The following is a 24874-nucleotide window of genomic DNA, read 5'->3' as shown; positions in this document are numbered from 1 at the left end:
CATTCTTTATTTTAAATTTGTAATCCTGTTAGTAATCCCCCTTTTTACTGAATATATCTGTAATCTAATTGCAGATTTTGTTCTGTAGCTTTACTGGCATACAGTTATCTTTATCAGTAAATTATTTTCTTATATTTTTTAATCTTGTTCATACTTGCCCCTTCTTTTGGCTCCATTTTTAAATAAAAGCAAAATAATGTCAGCCTAAGAAGAAAAAATAATAGAATAAGTTAAAATGCCATAACCCTTACCCTCAACCCCATTGTGCTTTAGTTCAACATAATTCACTATAATTTTGCCCATCCTTTTATATACACACAGATCTGTTCTGTTACATAAATCACATTGTATTAAATTATTTTTCAAATGCTAAACAATCCAAATATCTAAAGCTAAAGTTCTAAAGAACCACAAACAGGAAGGTTGAAGCATAACAGGAACTTTACAACTGACAATGTTCCCAATCTGTAATCAAAGCCGGGATGTTGCGAGTACATGGTATGTAACAGACTACCAGGCCATGTGCACATGTTTTAAGTTATATTCTGACAGTTATATTTAATCATTTGTAGAATTATGTCCCCCTTTAATAGGTTCTGGATTCATGGTTCATTACAACTTTTTATGACTTTTTTGGATATATAAATACATTATTTAATTCTATGATATATTTAAAATATTGTGACATAATCTCCTGTCAGTGTTATAATGTTGAAATAAATCAAATCAATGTCCCGATCAACATCATCACTGATACCTTCAAACACCACAGAATACATCTTTATGAGAGAAGATTATGAATTACTGCAACTGGAGAATAACAGTTTGGCAGTAATCGTCTTTGCTTTCCACATGATTACACTCTCCCAGTTGTACCAGTTAGGCTTGATGACATCCCTCTGGGCCTTATTTGAAGGACACTGTGCTCCTCTGTTGAACATACAACTCTGCTGTTGTTGGGGAGGAATATTCTCAGGCTATTGTTCACCCTGTCACTCTGGTCAGTGGGGACTAAGCACCAACACAGTTGCTGCTGCCATTTATTAAGTGTACGGTAAATAGACTGCACTTATATAGATTATATAGATGTGCCCAAGTTATAATGCCGAAGCAGCAGGACTGTGCTCATATTTGGTTCGACATTGTTTAACCCACTATCTGAAGCGTGGTCTGTTGTCTGGAGCCATGTCTTCATCAGAAGTCATAGATGTGAATAAGTTGGGTTTGAGTGTGTTTCTCCATGCATCTCCCATAGACTTCAATACAACTATCACCACAGTCTGGGCCCCAAAGCAACACTCGGTCACCCAGTGACTTTCTTTCTTTCTCCTTAGGTTCACTGACCACAAACAAGTCAGGGCTGATAGACAGAGAACTGATGAATGTCATTCAGGCGTACATAAAAACCATATCAGCGTGGCTTTTGCCCTGAATGCCGATATTCTGGATGTATATTATGTCAGCTGAAAGTTATGTGATTGTTGAAGCTGGCTGACAGATAACACTGATCTCACCGGTATCAGCGGTTGGTTCAGCGGTGCACTGTGGCCCCAGTGATCGGCCTGCCGGTAGGAGGAGCTGCAGATTGGGGCGAGAGCTGACTGATGTTCGGGCAGGTCAGCAGACTGACTGAGCAGACAGGAGAGTGGGAGGACTTCAGAGGAGGGGAGAAGAACCGGAGAAGTTCTTTTTTAAACGACCTCTGTGATATTTGGATACTTGCTTTTCTAAACAAAAAAAAGTTTTATAAAACCGCAACGTTTATCTAAAAAATGGGGAACCGGGTCGCCCGCGAAGACTACGAATGGGTGTATACGGACCAGCCGCATGCCGACAGAAGAAAAGAGATCTTGGGTGAGTTAGCTTATCCGTTAGCAAGTTTTTGGATAAACCTATTGTTAACCTAACTTAGATATGACTATGTTTACTTAGCTTTGTGGCTGTTTCGAGTACTAAAATGGGTGAAGCGTGTTATGGTGCTTATATCGATACGCTGCCAGCATAAGAAGGCTCAGTTTGGTAACGTAACTAGTTAACGTTAAGCTAACGGTTCCATATCCGCCCGTGTATTTGCTACACGATGTTAGCTAACAGGCACAAGATGCGTTAATGTTGGTGAAAGATGTATCATGCCCGCTTAAATGACTGACAGAGCCCACTATGGATGTTACGCCGACCTATTTAATTCAATATGTAGAAATGAGATGCACATCTGCGTTAGCAATGCAACGTTACAGCCACTTAGTGATGTGGCCACTCCTTGAAATGACATAACTCAGTTCTCAGCTTCTCGCAGTAAAGTTGCAGTAACGGTTTGGACACAACATAACGGAAGACAAGACTCAGACAAGTCTCTGACACTTATGTCATTTGTTAAAAATGTCCCTCAGGAGGTGTTATGTTGGCTTTGTAGCCAGTGTTAATTAAACACATTAGGAGAAAATTACTAAACCCTTTTTATGTAATCAGCTGTTATCTTGTGTGCTAACTACGTACTGAGGCATATCAGTACGAAGCCAAAGGTATGCTTACTGTGATATACAGTAAAGACAAATAGAACGTGACTTTGGAGGAGCAGGAAAAGCCTCATTTATGATATTTTAACTTAACTAATTCCTGAAAAGAGTGATTGATTAATTTTATGTTGATCAAGTCTGATCATCTGATTATCTCATCCATAATTATAATAATCAATTAATTGTTGCAGCAAGTTTTCAAACAATGTTGCCAAACATTTTATGTTTCCTGTTTCTTAAATATGAGAATTTGCTGCTTTTCTTTTTCTTACAGTTGTAGTAATTTGAACATCTTTGGTTTTTGACTGTTGGTAGGGCAACACAAGAAATCTCTCCTGGGTGTGTGGTAATTTGATGTGACCAAGTTTTAATTGATTAATCAAGAAAATAATCAGCACATGAATTAATTATGAAAAGATTTGTTAGATCCAGCCCTAAAATGTATTATGCTATTTGTGAAATTAGCCTACATCTTTGCTGTCTTTACAAAGTTCAGGATCTCCCTATACTTACTTACCTACAAGCCTGAGCATTGCCAAAGAAGAAATAAAAACAAAAAAAGGGCACTTAAACTAAGACACTAATGTGTGTCAAATGATTCACGTCATTGAATTTAAAGCAGCAGGTCGATATGCATTGCTCCTTTTATTGCGGCAAACAAAAGGCTTTTGTCAGACTGACCTAATATGACAATCAGGTGGTCTGAGTCCCCTGGGACCGCAGCTTCGTTTTGAATGATTGAGGATGTATAGGTTTTCTGTTAACATAACACACACTTAAGTTAATTGGTCAACACAAAGTACTGCCGTTGTGTGGAGAGTGAGACCAGATCCACTGAGAAAGATACTCATTGACAGCAGAGCTGTCTCCTGGGTTAAATTATTCATGTTAGTACAGAGTGAATGCAACCGTGTCAGGAGACTCTCAGGCACCGCTACACTACAGATTAGCCAGGTTGCTATGAATGTATTGCCACAGAGGCAGCAGACATAGTCTCTGAAGAGCAGGATACTAAGTTTATTTAAAGCTGAGTATGAAATCCCCAAATGTTGTGACTTGGGAGTGATTGAGAGATGCAGAGGTTTTCAGGAAGTTAACAGTATTCTCATCGGCAGGACAAACATGTACTCAAAGTATAAGGTCTAATAGAGTCATTGAGACTGAGATTGACCCACCAGAGAGGACAATGACTGGTGCAAGGCCTGAAGTAATCCAAGAAGAAGCAGCTATTTGAAATTTATCATGTACAAATGAGACAGACAGACAGACAGTCAGTCAGTGACTGAGTTACCAATATCAATCCGATACAGCCTTTCCCCTCTCTTGAACAACAAAGCTATATATAATACATCTGTATGGAAGCACTCTGATTAACCTAGCCATTTAAAAACATCCTTTAACTGTACAACAAATACCGTAGTCCACTTCTCTAAAGGAAGAAATACATAGACTCAGACTCTTTAGTGGCCTGTATGTAGTTTAAAGAAGGATCAGTTGTGTAATTGATAAATGACTGGGGCAGAGAGGCTACACAAGACTGATGTGGAAAATATGTGGAAGTCTTTTTGCTCCTAACGTCATTAAACAAATACACCATCTCACAGCTTGAACGGTGTGGTTTGTAGATAGAACAAAACATTGCAACACCATTGTCTTGCAATTCGGAAGAGTTAAAACATATCTGTTGTTAGATGATCAACAGGATTCTGGTATTTGAAGAATCGAGCCTGCCTGAATGACCTTTATGCTGAACCCGTGTGTTTTTGCCTGTAGTTATGTGGACAACCAAACTGCCATATTGAAACATAAAAAATAGAACAGCCTTGTTGCTGGTTATAGAGAGAAATCTGAGTTGCTCTGCATGAACACACTGGTCTAGTAATAATTTGCACTGACTAGCCCACTAGTCCTGTGAATTACTGATTAAGTCTTTTAGTGTCAAGTCTGAACATGCCGAAAAGGCCTGGAGCTGCATGACTTCAGCAAGTCACCTGAGATTCCCGTACATGTTTACTGTTCTTCGGTCTCCTATCAGTAATTAAGATAACAAAGATGAGATAAAAGGCTATCCTGCATAGTTCCTTCCAGCCTACGTCTCCATTGCTACCCCAGTTAGAGAGGTTAGAGCCAAAAGTCATAGAGTATCAGCTCATGACTGATATGTGTTAGCATGTTCAACATTTGATAAGGCTGCATCTACAGCAACATGGCCTAACATATGTGAGTATTTGAAGGCTTATTTCATGGTTATTACAAATGAAACATTTCCATCCACAATTTCACAGTTAATATTGTGCAATACGCTAAATATCTCCATGGCATTTACCATTAAGGATGTTAGTTGGTTGGTTCGTCAGCACACTACTGATTGGATTGCCATGGAACTTGGATGGAGGAAAATAGACCCCATTAACTTTTGGTGCAGATCTGGATAAAGGGACAGATCCAGGATTTTTTTCCCTCATTTTTTAATTTTTTTTATATTAAAGCAACATTTTGTAAAAAAATTTTCACCTTAACAGTTTTAAAATCATTTTGATGGTGCAGTGACTTGTAATAGAGTGAATGGTGTCTCTGTCACAGCCACGCCGCCATCCCTATCACTTGTTTCTGCACTATGTGAGAGGGTAGGATCACAGCGTTACATACATGTTTACTTCAAGATACAAGTTTTCAACACATTACATTGATATGACCTAATTAGTTTTATTTGTAGTTACCACCTACATTACTTTTAACAGATCATTGCAGACCAGGGATTTTTATTTACAATAGTGGTGTTGAAATCAAATTGTGGGGGGCGGCAAATCGCACAAAATTTTTCTTTCTACATAATGTTGCTTTAAGACATAGGGCTTTTTTTCTTTCGTTCTTTTTTTTTTTTATTATACCTTTTTGTTAATTCCTTAGGGAATAATGTATGGATCTTGACTAAATAAAGTCAAGTGTATGTGGTAGCTGGTTTCTACAGGTGAGTGCAAAAGGGGACTGTTGACTGTTACACACTCTACTGACTGCCATTTTATTTATGGCAGTGTTTGCTCATAAATTACACAACTGTGACCCACTTATTCGTTTAATTAAAAAAAAAAAATTTGATGAGATAAATCCTTAGAATAATTTTTGATAAGATTACTTGAAAATGATTAATAAAAGTTTACAAGCATATTATAATCATTGATAGCAAATTTATGATTGGTAATTTACTTTAATATAATATATATTATAATAGTATAATATATACTATATATAATTATAGTATAATATATACTTTAATATACACTAGTTGGGAGTTTTTTCCTTTCCCAAGATAAAAGATTATTGCCAAAGTAAGTAATTATTACCTACTTAAGCTAGTGTGTGGCAGTGCTAGCTTATGTCAAATTGCATTATGTTGTAAGATGGTCTTTTGTTTCATTCAATTCTTGCACAAACAGAGGGGCCTGAACCTTGCAGTATGAGGCAGCCCTGTACAACATCACAATCTACAGCCTAAAAATGACAACGCTAGCACAGTCTTAACAAAAATCACATAATTACAAGATTCACAAAGGAGTTTCTATTTCAAGTTAATTTTTTTTAGTAATGACAGGAAGCACAGTGTGGTGTAGAGTTGTGCCTCCTTAAATGGTGACAACATATAAAAATTCTCCCCTGCTTTTTAAATATTTTGCATGTGTTGCCTTGTAACTGTACAGTTAATCCCTCCTGAAAGTAGAACCGTTGAGGTGCTTGTATACCACACTGTATTGTAGAGAACTTGTATAAAAGGACTGTCTGCCACTTTTAGTTTATTTGTTTTTGCTGCTGCCTACTTGGTTGAATGGTGCAATACATTTCACAAGGTGCCAATCAGTAGTTGACTCTGAAACACTTCTTTTTGCCCAGTCTGATTCTAGATAATACTGATGTATGAAAATGTTTTACTTCTGTTATTTCCACGCAAACAAACTTGAATCAATCAATATAATTCCTTCTTTCAGATGTGTTGTTGTGAAAACGGATGATCTGATACATATACATATGTATTTTTTTGCAGCATAGGAATTTTGACTGAGTCTCTTGTTTTTCTCATACAGCCAAATACCCACAAATCAAGACGTTGATGGGTCCTGACCCGAGGCTGAAGTGGGTCGTGTGCATGATGGTGGTTATACAGTTTTTAGCTTTCTACCTGGTCAAAGACTTGAACTGGAAATGGGTTTTGTTTTGGACTTATGCCTTTGGCAGCTGTATCAACCACTCAATGACCCTTGCTATTCATGAGGTCTCCCATAACACTGCGTTTGGAAACAACAAGGCCATGTGGAACCGCTACTTTGCCATGTTTGCCAACCTGCCCATTGGCTTGCCCTACTCTGCCTCCTTCAAACGCTATCACCTGGATCATCACCGCTACCTGGGAGGAGACGGCGTCGATGTAGACATTCCCACTGAGTTTGAAGGCTGGTTCTTTTGCACGCGCTTCCGCAAGTTCGTCTGGATTATTCTGCAGCCTCTCTTCTATGCCATCCGGCCCCTCTGCATCAACCCCAAACCCATCACTCAGCTGGAGGTGACCAACTTGGTGGTCCAGCTCACCTTTAACATCCTGCTCTACTGGCTGTGGGGGGCCAAGCCTGTGGTCTACATGCTGGCTGGCTCTATGCTGGGGATGGGCTTGCACCCCATCTCTGGTCACTTCATAGCTGAGCACTACATGTTCCTTAAGGGCCATGAGACCTACTCTTACTATGGCTCCCTCAACCTGCTCACCTTCAATGTGGGCTACCACAATGAGCACCATGACTTCCCCAGCATCCCAGGACGCAGGCTGCCCATGGTTAGTACAGCTGTGCAAACATGTTAGTGTGTGAGAACAGTGTTACACAGAAACTCAGATTTACTTTTTAAATTGTCCCCTAGGATATCATTATAAGGACAAGGTCACCCAAAAAATGACAATTCAGTAATTATCAATGCACACTCATGCAGATGGAAAGTAGGGTGACGTTTCATAGTCCTCAAAACATTTTTGGAGCTTCACGGCAAAACAGCATCCAACAAAAAGGTACAACCTGCAGCAAAGTGTACTGTTATAGAAGTGGAAAGACACAAGGTCAAAACTCCAGCAACACTTGTATTTTATAGAACAATAAATTACAAACAACATTAAAAATTGTTAAGATATAAAGTGGGAAAAAATTCAAAAGGAAACAAAAATATATAATAGAAAACCGAATGCGTCCACACACATATCAGCCAATGGGACACCTAAGAAGGTGGGTTGGTTAATGTGGCTGTGTGGCTTCAGGCCAATCCAATCCCTTTGAAATGAAATAAAGAAAGCAGGAAATATTCACATTGGCATTTTTGTTTTTAAAATTCTAGTTAGTTACTAAATTCTGTTAGTATGCTGAATGTGTGTATGCTTATATCCTTACCTACATAGTAGATTAGAAAGATTTGATATTCCCTTAATTAAAATAAATCTCCAGCCACAGTCATGGAGCAGAACCTTTTGGACTTGATATAATTTTTTCTCATAGTTTACTGGCACCTGTCTTACATAATAAGAGCAGATAGATAAACTAATCTTCAGCAGCAAAGATAAGACACCAATTAAATGCTGACAAACGTGCTGTACACGATATACCAGGGTGTAAGGCTCATCATAAAAAAAGCTGTAAAGTAGGTCAAACTTGGACACAGCTGCTCATTGATTATGTACTCAAGAGCAGACTCAAGCAGCACAGGATTTTGTTACAGTATGTGCATTTGGTAAAGCTTTATGTAAGGGCCAGTATTTTCCTGGAAATAACTATGGTGTGTGGTTCTAGTTATTGGAAAGACTAAAACTTATTTGAAAGAAAAGGCTCCTTTCCATGCAAGGAGACATTAGTCTGTCGTTTATTTATTAATGGAAATGTTATTCTCCATATACAGTACGTTGAACTGTATAATTGTCTGTAGACGGTGATGACTAAAAGATTTGGTCACACTTTATATTAAGGTCCTTGTAATAAGTTAATGGGTAATAATGCCCTCACAAGTCCTTATAAGATGCTTATTAACACTAACAAGACTGTATAAGTGTTAATAGCATAATAAACCTGCCGTTTTTGTTAAATTGACATTTATGCGCACGTATAAGAAACTTGTTATAGAAACTTATATACTGCTTAAAAATGTTAATAAAAACCTTATGAGTCTCTCAATTAAAGCTTAGTAAATGTTTAACAGTTATATAATGGGTAAGTTTGATAAACTAAATAAATATGTTTAATTCTGTTATAAACATTTATAAGAAACTTATAAGGGTTTTATTCATTTTCTTGCTTATGTCTCACAATCTAGCAATTAACATTTTAATTTGCTATTATTAATGCATATACAGTCTTATTAATATTATGTACAATCATCTTATTAGGACTTATTATGTTTTAATTGATGCTTATTACATCGACTTTAAAGGAAACCCCAAAAATGAAAATCCAGTCATTATCATTAGAATGTTCTAACATCTTTTCAAATCCATGTGGTATCCTTGGGCTTCTACAACACTGTTGTGTAGTGAAGCTCCAAAAAAAAATATTTATGGACTACGAAACATGGGGATGAGAAGATAATGACTGAATTTTCTTTTTGGGTGAACTTTTCCTTTAATATAAAGGAAGAATTATATAAATACTTCAGTGGGATTTGAAAATGGATTTTATATAATTAGCATTACAAAATTAGTTGGATTTCTTTATGAAGTTTGTATCAGCTCTGTTACAGGTCTGTCAGAGCCACTGTTTTACTCTTGTGAAACAAAAGGCTGCCTAAACAGGAAGGGGCTCTTTGAAATTTAAACTCTTCTAAGGCAGCATTCAGCAGTGTTAAATATTCTTTCTCATTTGCTTCCAGGTGAAGAAAATAGCAGCAGAGTATTATGATGACCTGCCTCAGTACACATCGTGGGTGAAGGTCCTGTACGATTTCATCATGGATGATGCACTGAGCCCGTACTCTCGAGTCAAGAGGAGGCTGAAGGGAGATGTCAAACAGGAGTAACTTCATCAAAAGCTTCTCAGGAACAAAGTTGCAGTATCCACCATGACAGCAGCCCGGTTCACCATCTTATGAACTTAACAGCTTCTGCTTATTAATACATCTGCATGTGAAACAAGGGTGAATTATGTTCATGGGCTTGGAATTGTGCTTTTCCTCCACAAGAGAAAATAGTTTTAGATATTTGTTAACCAGTTCAGAAAACTCACCCCAGTGATGTTACATTGAAAATATGAGTGGAGTTTGTCAGTGTGGCTGTAGGAAGATCTCGGGACTGGTTGCACAAAGACTTCAGTTAAGATTAAGATAAATCTTATTTGCTATTGATTCTGAACAAGGAAGAAATGTTGGATGATGATGATGAAATGATGGATTGCCATGAAATATGCTATAGACATTCATGCCCCTCTCAGGATGGATTGTGTCCCATACATTCGTTTGAATCTACTTCCAAATGTCCATTTAAGGTCACTGTATTTCTTCAGTGTCTTTCACAGCTGTCAAATGATCTGCTGCCCTTTCTAGCTGGCGTGCTAATGTGCACTGGATATGTGAGTGCAATTAATGCACTGGACCGACATTCAAATATAATCAGATGTGCTTCTGAAACACTTCCAGTGGACTTTTGGACCACTCTGGACACTGAGGAGAACCAGAATATGATTTAGTCATAATCAGTGGAAGAGGTCATATCCATTAGCTTCTCCTGTACTTGGCATGCAAGCATGCTAAATTAAGATGGTGACCATAGTAGAACTACAACTAACAATTGTTTTCATTATTGATTAATCTGCAGGTTATCTTCACTATTATTCGATTCATTGTTTAGTCTGTAAAATGTCAAAAATATTAGTGAAAAATGCTCATCACAATTCACTCAAATACCCCAAAGTGTCCAACCAACAGTCCAGAAGGACTCTTCATATACAATTATAAATGACAAAGAAAAGCAGCAAATCCACATATTTAAGAAGCTGGGACCAGCAATTGTTTGACATTTTTTTAAACGATTAATCGATTATCAAAATAGATTGCAATGAATTTCCTTTAAATCAACTAAACAATACCTGCTAAACAGTGTTTTTCATTGTGAACATGTTAGCTGGCTGATATTAACATTTAGTACCACTGTACAGCCTCACGGAGCTGTTACCATGGCTATAGACACTTAATGCTATAAACCTACAAAGCAGCAGCAGAATTCACTCTCTAATGATATTAAATAAAGCGGATGAGGAAAATCATTTGTTGACTCACTATATGAATTGGAGTTGAGTGTCCTTCACACTCACAGTGGCCATTCAGGCTTTAATGGCTAAATAAAAGCAGTGGTGATGCAGCCTGTGAGAGAACTGAAACCTTCCCCGTGCTATCATGACATGCTCTCCCTCTCTCTGTTGTGCCTTGTGAAAGTTGTGCCTTAAAAGGACCTTATACATAAAAAACATCGATGAGTGAAGCAGTAGCATAAAGTACTCACTACATTACAGGAGTAAACCATCGATTGAGCCATATTGTCCTCTGTTTGAAGCTTGTCTACAGCTTAAATCAATCTGTAGACAGTCTTTATTTTTGTTTAATTGTTTGACTTGTAAGATAGAACTGGCCCCTCTGTAGACCAGTCTAACATGTCTTTATGCAACCAGCCCCAAAAACTGAGTCATCAAGATAGCTACACAGTCGAGTAAAAATAAGCTACTCCTGTATGGTGAATGAGGGCAATCCATAGAGTTCACGTTGCAGTTTGTAGTTTGCCACTGAGATAAATTGTACAACAGCATCACTGTGTGTGTGTGTGTGTGTGTGTGTGTGTGTGTGTGTGTGTGTGTGTGTGTGTGTGTGTGTGTGTGTGTGTGTGTGTGTGTGTGTGTGTGTGTGTGTAAAAGTGAACCAAAGTTGAATTCACTCATTAAGATCCCTCCATATGAATCAAGTTTGTTGCAACATTTTGCTGTCATGTAAGCATGATCTGGCCTATTTGACATCACATGTATTGAGTTGATGGGCTTAATCATATGTACAGTATTAGTTGCCTTTTATGTTAAATGTAGTCCTTAACCTTTCTGGCCTATGACCCTTTTTGCTCCCCAACTGCTCTGCTTTTTAACTAGCTGCACTTTAATATACCACAACATCATACAATCTGCTGACATGCATTTGAACTGTGACTGTGTCAGTGTGACGTTGTGTGAAGTGACATCTAAGTGTATTTCTCATCTTTGCCTCAGAACTTTGTTTTCAATTCCACATTTGTTTTCAACAGATAAGTTTCATGTTTGAAATGGAGATTTAGCAGCTCGGAACCAAATTACATATGGTTGCTATTGAAATGATTGCCATTTTGATATTCAGTAGTTAACTTTGTCTAACTTAAAGCTAATCAAATAAATGATTAAATACATAAGTAAAGACTATTTTCCTGGCAGTGTAGTGAAGATCAGGGGCCTTAAACCCAAATGACCTGCGGGTCACTGTCCATGTTGTTCTCTCCTGGGAGTTCCAGATAAATCATTTCCAACAAAACCAGGATAGTAATCTGTGGTCATGCAATAATAATTTGTCTGCAATAGTTCCAAATTCAGTTGTCTGATTCTTGACATTTCTAAACTGAAAAATAAAAACATTGCTTCTGCAAAACAAATCACTTTTCATTTCATATGTTATTAATGGCTATTTCACTTCCATTCTTCTTTGTTGTAATGCAGTGCCTCAAATTTGACCTTTTAGTTTTAGTCAATCTTAATACATGTATCCTTCTGAAGGTTGCTGCACATGGGGAGTGGTTGCCAGTGTCTGCATGAAGACTTTCTGATGAGTCCCAGTTCAGCACCATGGTAGACCCTGGCTGAACATTGGGGGTGAAGTAATCATTCAACTGGCACACAGGGTCCATTACAGACTAGTAGACCAGGTTCATCCATGCATAGCCATAATGCCCCTCAGTGGGCTGATGGGTAGTTGTAACAAATGCTTCCTGTCAAGGTGCAAAAACCATTGAGGGATATCAATCAGATGAAACCATGACTGCCTGTCCTGCTACACTCACAGTCAACACATGAATGAACTCAAATGCAGCAACTGTAGAGGGCATCCACTTGAATCATGAAGAGATCAGAACAGTAAATTTAAGTACGGCACTAAACAAGCCTTTCTATCAGTACTTCAAAGGGGCTTCCTTGTTGGTTAAGCCATGCAATCTGTTGGAAACCTACAGTTTACAACACAGTGGACCTTGAGTTGAGACTGTTAACCTCCGCCAAGGACGTTATGTTCTGACTGGTGTCAGTCTGTTGGTTTGTTTGTTGGTTGCTTTGTCAGCAGGATTACACAAAATTTAGTGAATGGAATCCCACAAAACTTGGATGGAGGATGGGTCTTGACTTTTGGTGCGGATCCAGGAATCCAGGTAAGTTTGATATTGGATTGGGACTGTTGAGCCTTGGTGGAGGTATGTGTGCCATTCTAGATTCCTCATGTCCAGTCTTTGTTAAATGCTACATTAGATGGTTGATGATCTGACTATGCGGTACATTTTGAAGTTGTACACTGATGTTTCTGCATTGGAGTTAATTTTATTAAGGTGTCATCAAATGTTTTACCCACATTTACAGACGCAGAGTCAGCATTATTAGTGGACTGTACGACTTCAGTCTACAGGTGTTTATGGTTGCATACATCAGTACTGATACTGGGGGTCTATGGTTATTATTGCAGTTTTAACTCAGGAGCAACTTAATGATCAGGGTCATTATGAGATGTCATTAGCAGAATTTTAAATCTATATGATGGAATATCTATTGGTTAGTTTCAGTTAATGTTCCAGTTTTGTGTATGCTGTCATGTTTCCCCAGACTGTACAGTAATTAAATAAAGACATTTACATTTAAATAAATGTATTAAATATATACAAAACATTTTTTTTAACATTTTAAATAGATACATTTTGTTCATTTAAGCTCATGAACAGCAACAACTTGTCTCTGGCATAGTCAGCTGTCACATGTTGCTTTAAAAACTTATGCCCTATGTTATGCAAAGATGAGGCAAATAAGGGCTGAAATTATACTGTAAACGTGGTCAAATGTGAACATCACTGATTTTCATACAGCATGGTACTGACAACCAACACTGCACTCAATGTGTTACATTACCAAGGTCCAGGTTACTTTGCATGCTGGTTCACTGGTAAGAATTACATATAACTAAAATAGCCATCACACCTGTACTTTTTCTGCAGCGATGAAGGCTTGTAGGTCCAGAAACTGGCCCATTTAGACACCTAACTGCAATTGGAACACATCAATGACAATAACATGTTCCTTTTCTTTACTCCACTGAAAGAGTTATATCCGATTTAGAACTGTTCTGTCCCCGTCACATTATACTGAGCCAGCCGACTTAACTGAAGCCTGCACAGGGATATGCAAGTGCAAACAAAACTCAAGTCTGCACCTTTGTAATGAACAGGCTTGCTGTAGTATTGAAAATTAATTAAAATATGCGATGGAGTCAAGTACACTAATTAATTATTAATGAAACGTTTTTAAACACTATACAAGGAACTTTTAATTCTGATGCTTCATATGACCTACATAAGCAAACCACCCGTGAGAAGATTGGCTATTTCTATATAGTCAATGATTATTATCATTATTCTTAATGCCAGTCACCGGGTCAGATTATGAATAATCCAGGTTTGATAAATCCTGAAATTAAGATGAGGATGAACTAAGGAGTGTCACAGCCTGAGGAAAGAAGCTGCTTTGTAGTCGGGTGGTGCAGCGCTTAAACAAAGTTTATGTCGTTTCACCATCGACACCTTTTGTCCAACAAAAATGAAAGTTTCTTTCTTTTCTGCTTTAACTTTCAATATTAATATGACTGAAGAATGCTGGTATTTCAGAGCATCAAGCTCCATCCATTAGGACGATAAACTCACATGCAACATAATCATACACGCTGTTAGATGATGACTGATGATGACACATGGAGCAGTCATCATTTTTTACTGCAGCAAATCTGGATTTATAACAAATGTAATACATGAAGTGTGTGTATAGATGACAGCTATCAGTAGAAGGTGTACAGTCGCACAGTGGTGGAGTGGTGCTCAGAGAAAGGCCTGATAACAGAACAGTAGCTGATCTGTACATCTGATAAGAACTCAGTCTTTACATGCCAAACATTAAGTTCATCTTCTCGTTTCTATACATTTTTTATTACAAAATCAGGAATCTGTATTATGGATTCAAGCATAAAAAAATGTGTTACATACATGAAATAAAATTATTCACTAATATCTGAGGTGGATGTCAAAGGCGAGCTGTTGCTGGTGATGTCTCTGGTTCTGGTCTAGACTCATCTGCTGAGGGACTCTCTGAGCTGCTCGTACATCTTCTGGTCCTGCAGGGAACACAGACAGTCACTGCATGTTTGGTTTTGACACAGAAACAAAAGCCTGAGCAGCTTTCAAAGAATCCAAAACAAGGATGTCCACCCTTCTCTCAGTTTCACTTCTCACAACAAACAACAGCTGACTGATTGTCTGACTGATTAGCTGACTAGGTTTTGATTGACAGTGAGATAGAGGACTCTGTGCTTCCTCACCGCTGTCTACACTAATACTTGTTCTGGCGTTTAAGTGTTCTGTCTGTAAAGCTTATATGATTATTTTCTGAGGGTATGAAGGAATTTGGAGAACACATCCACAGTTTAATGTTGCAGTGTTTACTGTGAGACTGGTCGGACTGGTTCTCCTTGCTATTGGATAACAGGAGGGTAAGGAGAGAGATCTGACAGACAGTATATTATAGAGCTGCCAGTGACACACACAGTGTTATTATTTGAAGGATCTGGAATGTTATCAGAGTATTGGACACATAATAAACCACTGCATTATTAAATGAGTTGTTAGTAATAATGTGAGCTGGGTATTGAACCTGAATAGTTTTATTGTATTGACTGAAATGTGTCTCTGTTGGTACATGGTGTCAAAATCTGTCAAATACCAATATTTTGCATCTGGACATTCAAAATATTGATCAGATCTTGATTTTAAATGAAAATATTTCCGTTTTAGACTCTATTCTATTTCATTATTAATATTAATTCATGAATTATAGTTGCTTTCAGTTCATCCTTGAGTCCACTTAGACATTTGTGCCAAATTTGAAAGAAATTCCCTAAACGTGTTCCTGAGATACAATGTTCATGAAAATGGTATGGACAGACGGACAACGCTCAAACATAATGTCTCTGGCCACGGCTACTGCTGGCATGGAGGCATCAAGAGTTCTTGTACTACGGCATGTATACACGTTTAAACATAAGGAGTGCGAAATTCAGGTACGATATTGTACTAGTATCAGATACACTAAATGGTACCCAGTGTTAGCTGGGATGTTAAGCTAATAATTTCAACTTTATTTTAAAAACACTTCCAATAATAAAGTATCACAATGCTAGTAATTAATACAATAAATTTAAGGGATGCCACAGGTAGCACAGTGGTCAAAGCTGAGGGACAGTACGTCTGTGCATCTGTGCATCAGTCTTAAATAAGCATCAACAGCATCAAACCTCCCAGGAACAAAACTGGGCAATGCAGCCCTTTGAGAATAGTAGCTCCAGTTAAACTGCAGGTCATGTGACACACTCTGGTCCAGTAAAGAAACATGGATCATTCACCTTGTAATAAATCAATATGAAGCCATTAGATGGTGGAAGTCAGCTGCATAAATGTTGTCCAAGTCTTTTTAAACACACTGCCTCTCTGATGGCTTCTCCCTGGATGTGTTTATAACCTCTTGTCTGACTTTGGCCACTGTGCTGAAGGCCTTCGTCTGATCTGACTACATAGAAGTTAGCCTAGCTTCAGCCTGTGAGTCACAGCTAACATCTCCATTTTGTTTAATGGTTCAAATATGAATGCATGGTGATAAATTATAAAAATGAAGTGAAACAAAAAAGCAACAGAGTCTGTATGGTTAGTCAGGTAAACACAGTTCTTTTTGCCTCTTGGCTTCTTTATGACAGTGGATGAAAATGTAAAGTGGATGTCACAGTACCAACATCACTTGTACCTGTAAAAGCTCACAGGTTAGACCAATACTTTGAAGATATTTAATAGTTTCTTTACTGTTAACAAATCTATTCAGGTTTGACATGACACACAGCAGCTTCTGTACTGTTTATATTTTCTTACCTTTTTAGACACAGATGGACGGACTTTCTTGAAGGCATCATCCAAGTTCTGTTTGCTCACTCTGATGTCAGCGACGGAGCCAGATGAGTATGTGTGACCTATGTGTAACAATACACACACCATCAAGTCAATGAAGATAATTATCCAAAGAGAGTTAAAGTCAGCACGAGACTCAGTTCTGGCTGCTTTATGACACATTCTCATATTAACATCCACGTGCTCATTACACTGTAATCAAATTCTGGGACTTTTCAATGAATTTCTAGGCCAAATTCCCCCAAACTCAAGGACCCAACAGGGCATAGTTTGAGCCAAGGATAAAGGTTGTCATGCTTGTCTGTTAGCCTAGAGAGGAGACACACCGTCTATTCTAAAACCAACTGGCAGTCAGTGCAAATGAGCTGAATATGGGTGCTGTGATCTGTCTGTCTACAGGATTCTGGATGACTTGAAGACATGAGCAGGCTTTGAGTTGACTCTGTTTACTATGAATAAAAGAAAGACAAGATGAAGGAAACTGAATTGTCACAGTTTTGACTTGACTGGGAAAAACTGCTTCAGACTAAAACAGGATTATTTGTGCAAATGAGCTGAATATGGGTGCCGCCAAACTCTCATCAAACTGTTGAAACAAGGCAGTGTTGATAAACTCTAAACCACGATTCTGTTACTGCCTACTTCTGCCTGAAATGTTTTCAGAGACATATTTTAGTCTACTGTTCTTAGCTTGTGAACAGGTAGTGGCTGCCATATTGTTTCTGTATTGTGAAAATGGAGGCTGAATTAGCTCCCATTAAACTTTAAAAGAAGGCAGTGCTGATCAAATATGAACCACTGTCATGTTAATCATCTATTTTTCTCCTCCAATGTTTTTATGTTTGTTACAAGCTGGGCGTACAGTTTTTCTGTTTTAACATGGACTCCAGCCAAACCCAAGCACTGCCAACTTGCAAGTGCCTCAGGCATCAGCACAAGTTTTTATTGGTCCGGTGCAGTGCCGTGCATTCTGGTTGTTGTACGTTTTTCTACCTTTGGAGCAAAAGGGAATACACCAAAGCCCCTTTTTCAATGTTTTTTTCTGTTTATGTAGCACCAGCATAAAATAATATTTGTGTCTTTCTGCTAAAAACCACCTAGTTTTATTTAAGGGATCATCTTTCCAGGGGTGAAGTACATCTTTGAGTGCTCTGAAAGTATTTTTCTAAAAACAGGACTGAACTACTTTATAAACATGCAAATCAAACATAAGATAAGACTTGAAGGTAAACATCACAGACACCAGGTTTAATTGAAGGTGTCGACCTGGTATGTAGCTAAATTATTTCTAATAATATCCAAATCTGAAAAGAGAAAACACTATATATTTCAATATAATATTCAAATGTACTCCATTGTTACTCCCACACCTCAAACTGTTAGTTACATATTTAAATACTAAGTACTATACATCTGTGCAGGGGCAGGTGTCAAGTTACCAAATGAAGAGGCTGAGGAATGCTGCGACTTCAGGTAGGCCCTCAGGGCATTCACAGACGCTTCCCTTACTAACGCAGTCAAGTCAGCACCACTGGAAAACACACACACACACACACACACACACACACACACACACACACACACACACAGAATGTGTGTGGATTACATTTTATTCGGTTTGTCATATTTACAGATCAGTGCTTCTGCATTTAGTCAGTAGCAAATTCAACTTAAAAAAAACATGTCTACTGATTCAAGCAAGTTAATTTTTCAGAAAGGGAGGAGAAACAGTATGGAGATTTCAGGGGGGTATTCCAGAAAGGAGGTTCAACAAACTCTGAGTCTAACCCTGAACTCTGAGTTGACTCACCCTGTGAAGTGAAACTCTTAGTTTTCAGTTCCAGAACAGCTGATCTGAGTTAGGTAAGTCGACTCTGAGTATGTAAACTCTGAGTTGAGCTCGTGCCTGACGACTAGTAAAAAGCCATCATCAATGGAGCTCCGATACTGTGATTCACCATGGCAACAGGGGAGAAAACAGGAAGCAGACATTTGCTGGGGGAAAAAAAGTGACACGGCTGCGGCCGTAACAAAAATCACTGACAGAGTTTTAGATGTGGCCGTCTTTTTATTTTGAATTTAACATCACTTTATTTTATATTAGCCTTTGAGGAAGTGGTTGAATGTTGTTCAATGTTTTATTTTATTTTATTTTAGGCTATTTTATTTTATTTAAATTGGCTGAAAATGAAATATAAAAACAGTCTCACGATGGCTCCTCACTTTGGTTTTATTTCACATAATAAACAAAGTAAAAGTTTATTCAGTGGATATTTTAACTTGTAGTAGCTTTTACCACCAACAGATGCTGTTTAACACACATCTGTGTCCTAACATCCTGCTGAGTAGATGAACATGAAGTGGTGCTCACCTCCACGTCCGCCAGAGGCAGAGGAGCTGGTCCTGAGTCAGCTCGCTGGGTGACCAGAGGCTGAGGGCGTCATTCACCCCCAGGACCCAACATTAGAGGCAGACACACACTTACTGTCTACAGATTGAACTAGAAGTCATTTAATCTTATACTCAATGCGGCGGCAAACTAGAAACACAGACTTTGAAATTACGTTGTTGGAAAAAATACAATAGGCTACTGATGGTTACTTTTGTAGCTATCTGTGGGAAATAAAGAAAGCCAAATGAAATGTGAGTTATTTCTCTTTTTCTGGCAGCTGGAAGGTGATTGATTAACCTGCAAAGTGATAAAAAAATAAATTAAAAAAAACGCAGAGGATTGCTCAGATCTGAGAGCACGTCAGCGAAGACGTGTAGCCTGATATTCGCTGTGCGGCCGGAGAATATAAATGATGGACTGATGAGGAGCGGTCTACTGTTCGGTTCAGTCCTCGTCAGGGAGTGAGAGCTCATCTAAATGAATCTAAATTCTCCTCCTGGTGTAAAACTATGTGAATTATTTCTGCTTCAACATGATCGGACTGAGAAGGAACGGACAGCCACTGTCAGACAGCTCCGTCAGACACAGGGTTTCTTCAGGTAAACCTGCCAGTGAGCAGGTTAGGTTCACAGAGTCAGTTACCGCAGTAACAGGCCCAGAGTCTAAGTTACCTCTCTTTCTGGAACTGAAAACTCAGAGTTTCTCTCATCTCAGGGTTAACAAACTCTGAGTTTTCACAAAACCCGCTTTCTGGAATACCCCCCAGTTGGTGTCTGAGGACAGCTGGTGTTTCCAGCAGAGACTTACCTGAAAGAATCGCAACGCTCATCAGAGGCGATCTCTTCTAGACAGACATCCTGCTCCAGTGGAGGTTTGGTCCCGCCCTGTAACATAAGAATCCTGAGTCACACAAGATCAACAGCTGTTTCATCTCTGTGCAAAGCTAGGCTAACCCCATGTCAGACCATCTTTGAATGAACAAAGACTAGGAGGTAAACGGACACTGCTAGCCTAGCTGCTTCACCTCCCAGTGACACAGCTCTATTGGATGATAGAGTCACTTTTCTGGCTGCCTGAACTACTAGGTTGTGGTTGATCATTCTGACCTGATGCTGCAAGTTACAAATGTAGCCACAGGATCAGCTTAAAGGCTTATCAGTTACCAAGGGGGAAAAGAGGTATTTTGCTCCCAAACATTGCACAACTGTTTCCAGGTGGCACAGGTAAAACCTTAAGTAAGCTTTTATAATCCCTTTACACAAGGAAGTGGATAGAGAAGGCATGCAAAACATCATACGATATTCAGTTGACACTGAGTTGAGTACATATATACAATATATATATATACACACATATATATATATATATAAACACACACACACACATACATACATATATACATAATAACATAATACACACACACACACATATATATATATATATATATATATATATATATATATATATATATATATATATATATATATATATATATATATATATATATATATATATATATATATATATACACACACACACACACACACACACACACACACATATAAACATATATATATGCGGCATTATATGTATACCTGTACTGCTTTTCTAAATAAAAAATAAAATAATTAGGGCTGTCAATCAATTAAAATATTTCATCTCGATTAATCGCACGATTGTCCATAGTTAACCCGCAATTAATCGCAAATTAATCGCACATTTCTTATCTGTTCTAAATGTACCTTAAAGGGATTTTTTTACGTTTTTAATACTAGTATGTTTTTTATTATTGCAACAATTCAAAACAATGACAAATACTGTCCAGAGTATTCTCCAGAATAACCTCAAAGCAACTGCGTGCTCAAAAAATATGCTGAAAGCATAACATGGTAAACTCAAGCCCAACAAGCAACAACAGATGGGCATACTGACCTGAGTGTAATATTCCTTAGTAATACTAACACAATGTAGTGTCCAACTTGTAAAGGTTAACTATCGACCTGTAAGCTGCAGCCACCCATTAGCGAGGGGAGGAGGGCTCTCTGCATCAGCTGTGTGTTTGGTCAGTAAGTGGTATTTGAGAGTCTAAGTACTCCGGTGGTAACTCAATTCACATCAACAGTAAATGCAAATAACTTTGTTCTTGTGGAGAGAACCATCTGGCAGGATTTGAAGCTGAACCTTCCATTCAAAAGATGCTTTTCTTCATCCAGTTCTGCTCAAAGAGGTTTGTTTCTGCTTGCCATCCACGTTACTGCTGCATCACTTCCTGAATTCCCAAACTACGGAGCAGGCCGAGGGTCATAATGTGCGTGCGTTAATCGTGTGTCAAAGAAATATAACGACGTTAAGAGGAATTTGCATTGTTGCATTATTATTGCGTTAACTTTGACAGCGCTAAAATACTTTTTTTTTTTTTTTTCCAAATCAAGCTAGGATCACATATGGGTAATTATTCATTTGTATTTACTTTACCTTAGTAATGGTGAGCAGAATGGCATGGCGGTCTGCTGGAGGAGGCAGACCCACATACAAGGTTTTATCTAGACGACCTGGCCTGAGTATGGCAGGGTCGATAATATCTGGCAAGAGATAAGACAGTGACAGTCATTGAGTGTTTACAGGAGCAACAGATAATTAATTAAGTTTGAAATCCAAGTTACATGTTAAAACAATAGTGCTGGAAGAATAGATGGATCATATATACATATATACTACTAAAAAACCAATACAACAATGTCTAAATACTCCCTTACAAGCATTCAATATGCTACTTATGTAAAAGTACAGATGTATAAAAGTGTAAAGTAGCATAAAATGGAAATAATAAAGTACAAGTATATCAAAATTATCCTAACTGCACAACTTAAAATGCTCAGTTAATTTCCATCACCGTTAAAAAGTGCCCTAAAAAGACAATTCTTCCAGCTCTCTCATTCCGATGAACCAAGAGGTGGAATCATCTGAGCCGGGTTCAGACTCCAGTCAGCCTCTGATACTCTGAGGTTCAGGTCTGACTGAAGCTGGATTTGTACCTGGTCTGTTGGTTGCAGCCATGATGAACACCTGCCGTCGCGTCTCTAGGCCATCCATTTCTGTGAGCAGCTGGTTGACCACCCGCACACTGGCTCCTGACTGAAGACACACCAGCACTCATCATACACACATGCAGTACCTCTCTACGTCACAACAAAAACAAGCTGCATGAACAGTAACTATAAAGTAGATCACATGGCCACCCTTATACAAGGCCCTTCTTGCCTTCCTATCAAAGATTTCTGGGGATGCCTCTGCATTGTTGCTTCAATGATAATCACAATCTCGGATATGAGACATATTGGCTTGAGCTACCTGTGGGAAGAATGATTATGTAAGAGGCTGTGCATTCTTGGGTAAAACTTCTGTTTACACTGTCTACTTTTCTCTTTACAGAGCGCGCCATGTAAAATCAAATTTTCCATAAATGTACATCCAGTGCCTATCAAAGCTCTACCAGACTCCTCATTCCTCTTTATTTTTAAAAATTCAGTAGGAGCGAGGACATTTTGGCTGCTCCCAACTTTTGGAGAGTCCTTTAAGGGGCTGTTTGAGGATGTTAGAATTACATTTGGGGTAAAAGGGTTGAGGTAAGGCATTCAGTTTTGATGTTTAAGGTTAGGGTAAGGGGCTAGGGAATGCATTATGTCAATGAGGGTCCTAACAAGTATAGCTGTACAAACGTGTGTTGTGAATTTTACAATAGAATCAAAGTCACATTGAGAATTTTCACTTCACCCTCAGAAGTAGGCTTATTTCACTCATTTGAGCTGAAAAGATTCAGACAATATTAACATCAGTACTGTCAGACACTAACCAGAGCCCGACTTTTTAGGCAGATGCCGGCACAGATACCGATATTAGGGAGTAAAACATTCTGATATTGATATATCAGCCGATAAACACACACGTTTTACAACGATAGCTCTAATGTGGTAATCAAACACAAAAAACTTGCCCCAGGCATCTTTTCATGAATGATATCTTTCTTTCTAATAATAATAATAAAGCTTTCATATCGGTGTATATCGGACAACATATAAGCAGATATGTAATATATCTGTGATAGGACAACACTGGCTGATAATATCGGCCAACCGATATATCGGTCGGGCTCTAACTGTAATACTTCCTCTTCCATCACGACATCACCTGCACCAAACGCCACATCATCAGCTTCACTACAACCTGCTCTATAAAGCCATCAGTCCTGGCATGGAACAGGTTTAAAGCACAGTTTGATCAGCAGCACAATCCCACCACCGGCTGATCTTCATGGAGGGGAGCCCTCTTTAAATAGGCCCTCCTGTGGTTTTGTTCTAAAGTTTTTTTTCTTGATCCTTGGGTGAGTATCATTTTCAACTACAGTGGGCGCTAAAAACAAGTAGAGAAAGATTTGACTGATTTACATGCCAGCGCAATACCTTTGTTTATCAAAACCAGAATTTTACAGCATCAAAACCAGAATACAATTTTTTCTTTTTTTTCTTCTTTTTAGAAAATCCTGTCATCTTTTTTGTTTGTCTGGCTTGTGTTTATTTGCTGGACATGCTATCATAATTGTATTTTTTTTAAAAATGAACACATTTATTCAACACTAAATTAAGAAATGAATTAAGAGTTAAGAGTTATTGGTTTTAACATTAGAGGAACTACAGGTGTGTAATTGAGTTTAAATGAAGGCCAAGTTCGATGAGGATGCGGTCCCATGTCATCATATAATGTATAATAGGTGCCCATGGGTCAGAGCGTGAACATGTTGACAGGTGTCACAGCTAGTGTGATCCCATCGCAAAATGGTCTCTAATTGAGTTGTTTACTTACAGTGCAGTGCCTGTACTTACAGTGCTTATAAAAAGTATTCATCCAATACTTAGGCAATCATTTATTTTACATTATACATTTGTAATATATGTTTAATTTGGTTGCCTGTTACAATAACTTCCTATGGGAAACATCAGATGATACATCAGAGAGTGGGGAGGGAAGTCGGCAAACGTGACTAAATGTAGTGTGGATAAAACTTTAAAAGATTACAAGTCACATCAGCAACGGTGGATGTGGAACATTGACTAAAACAACTCCCATGATCCTGTCAGTTTCAGTTAAGTTTGCTTTTGATAGTCCAACACCCATTAACCAATAACTAAATGGTTAATAATTAGAAGAAAAGCAAAATGACATAAATTACAGGAGGTGCTTTCTATTTAGTTTGGTGCTCCAATGACTCAATGAGCTGCAGCACACTGTGTCAGCATCTCAGCGAGGCTGTGCAGCATGCAACAGATGGAGAGGCTCCGAGTGAGGAGCACACTAGTCTCACATAGTTTCCACAATCTGTTTTGTCACTGTGTCAGCGCTGGAGAAAGGAGCACACTGGACTGCACCTCCCAGTCAGCACTGATGAAGTGGCTGTGAGCCATTGGCAGACATGGCAGCCTGGTGTTAGTTCAATTGTAGTACTGGCACTATGCCGTACCACATTACCAACAAACTGGTAGCATCACACATTTTATCTTACATTTGAATTTGTGCCTTTCTGGTGAAAATGCTACCACACTAAGCTTCTTTCTTTCTTTCTTTCAGCACGCTTCACTTTTTACCTCAGACTGCTCTAGTGGAGCAGTTAGCAGACAGTGCATCTGTGTGCAAATTATC

The 24874-nt window shown here is 38.4% G+C and overlaps 2 protein-coding genes across 3 annotated transcripts in view; one reads left to right on the top strand and one right to left on the bottom strand.

Moving 5' to 3' along the window:
- Window positions 1–1531: 1531 nt before the first annotated feature.
- degs1 (delta(4)-desaturase, sphingolipid 1) lies at window positions 1532–12192 on the top strand. Its single transcript, XM_084375665.1, has 3 exons — window positions 1532–1854; window positions 6596–7338; window positions 9405–12192. Exons 1-3 carry the CDS (start codon window positions 1773–1775, stop codon window positions 9549–9551), a joined length of 972 nt encoding a protein of 323 aa, XP_084231791.1. The 5' UTR covers window positions 1532–1772; the 3' UTR covers window positions 9552–12192.
- A 2318-nt stretch (window positions 12193–14510) lies between these two features.
- nvl (nuclear VCP like) overlaps window positions 14511–24874 on the bottom strand; it is a 28218-nt gene continuing 17854 nt past the window's right edge. For both annotated transcript variants that reach the window (XM_084374730.1, XM_084374731.1), the window contains exons 19-24: window positions 22216–22315; window positions 21656–21762; window positions 19988–20064; window positions 18228–18319; window positions 16753–16850; window positions 14511–14951 (exon numbers count right to left, since the gene is read on the bottom strand). In XM_084374730.1, the coding sequence (XP_084230856.1) occupies window positions 14907–14951; window positions 16753–16850; window positions 18228–18319; window positions 19988–20064; window positions 21656–21762; window positions 22216–22315 (519 nt within the window). In that variant the 3' untranslated portion in view covers window positions 14511–14906. The remainder of the gene's footprint in view (window positions 14952–16752; window positions 16851–18227; window positions 18320–19987; window positions 20065–21655; window positions 21763–22215; window positions 22316–24874) is intronic.

The sequence above is a fragment of the Pagrus pagrus genome, assembly GCF_965226575.1.
Source record: "Pagrus pagrus genome assembly, chromosome: 15".
Lineage (NCBI taxonomy): Eukaryota > Metazoa > Chordata > Actinopteri > Spariformes > Sparidae > Pagrus > Pagrus pagrus.
Note: the sequence above shows the minus strand (reverse complement) of the source record. Positions and strands in the feature narration are given on the sequence as shown.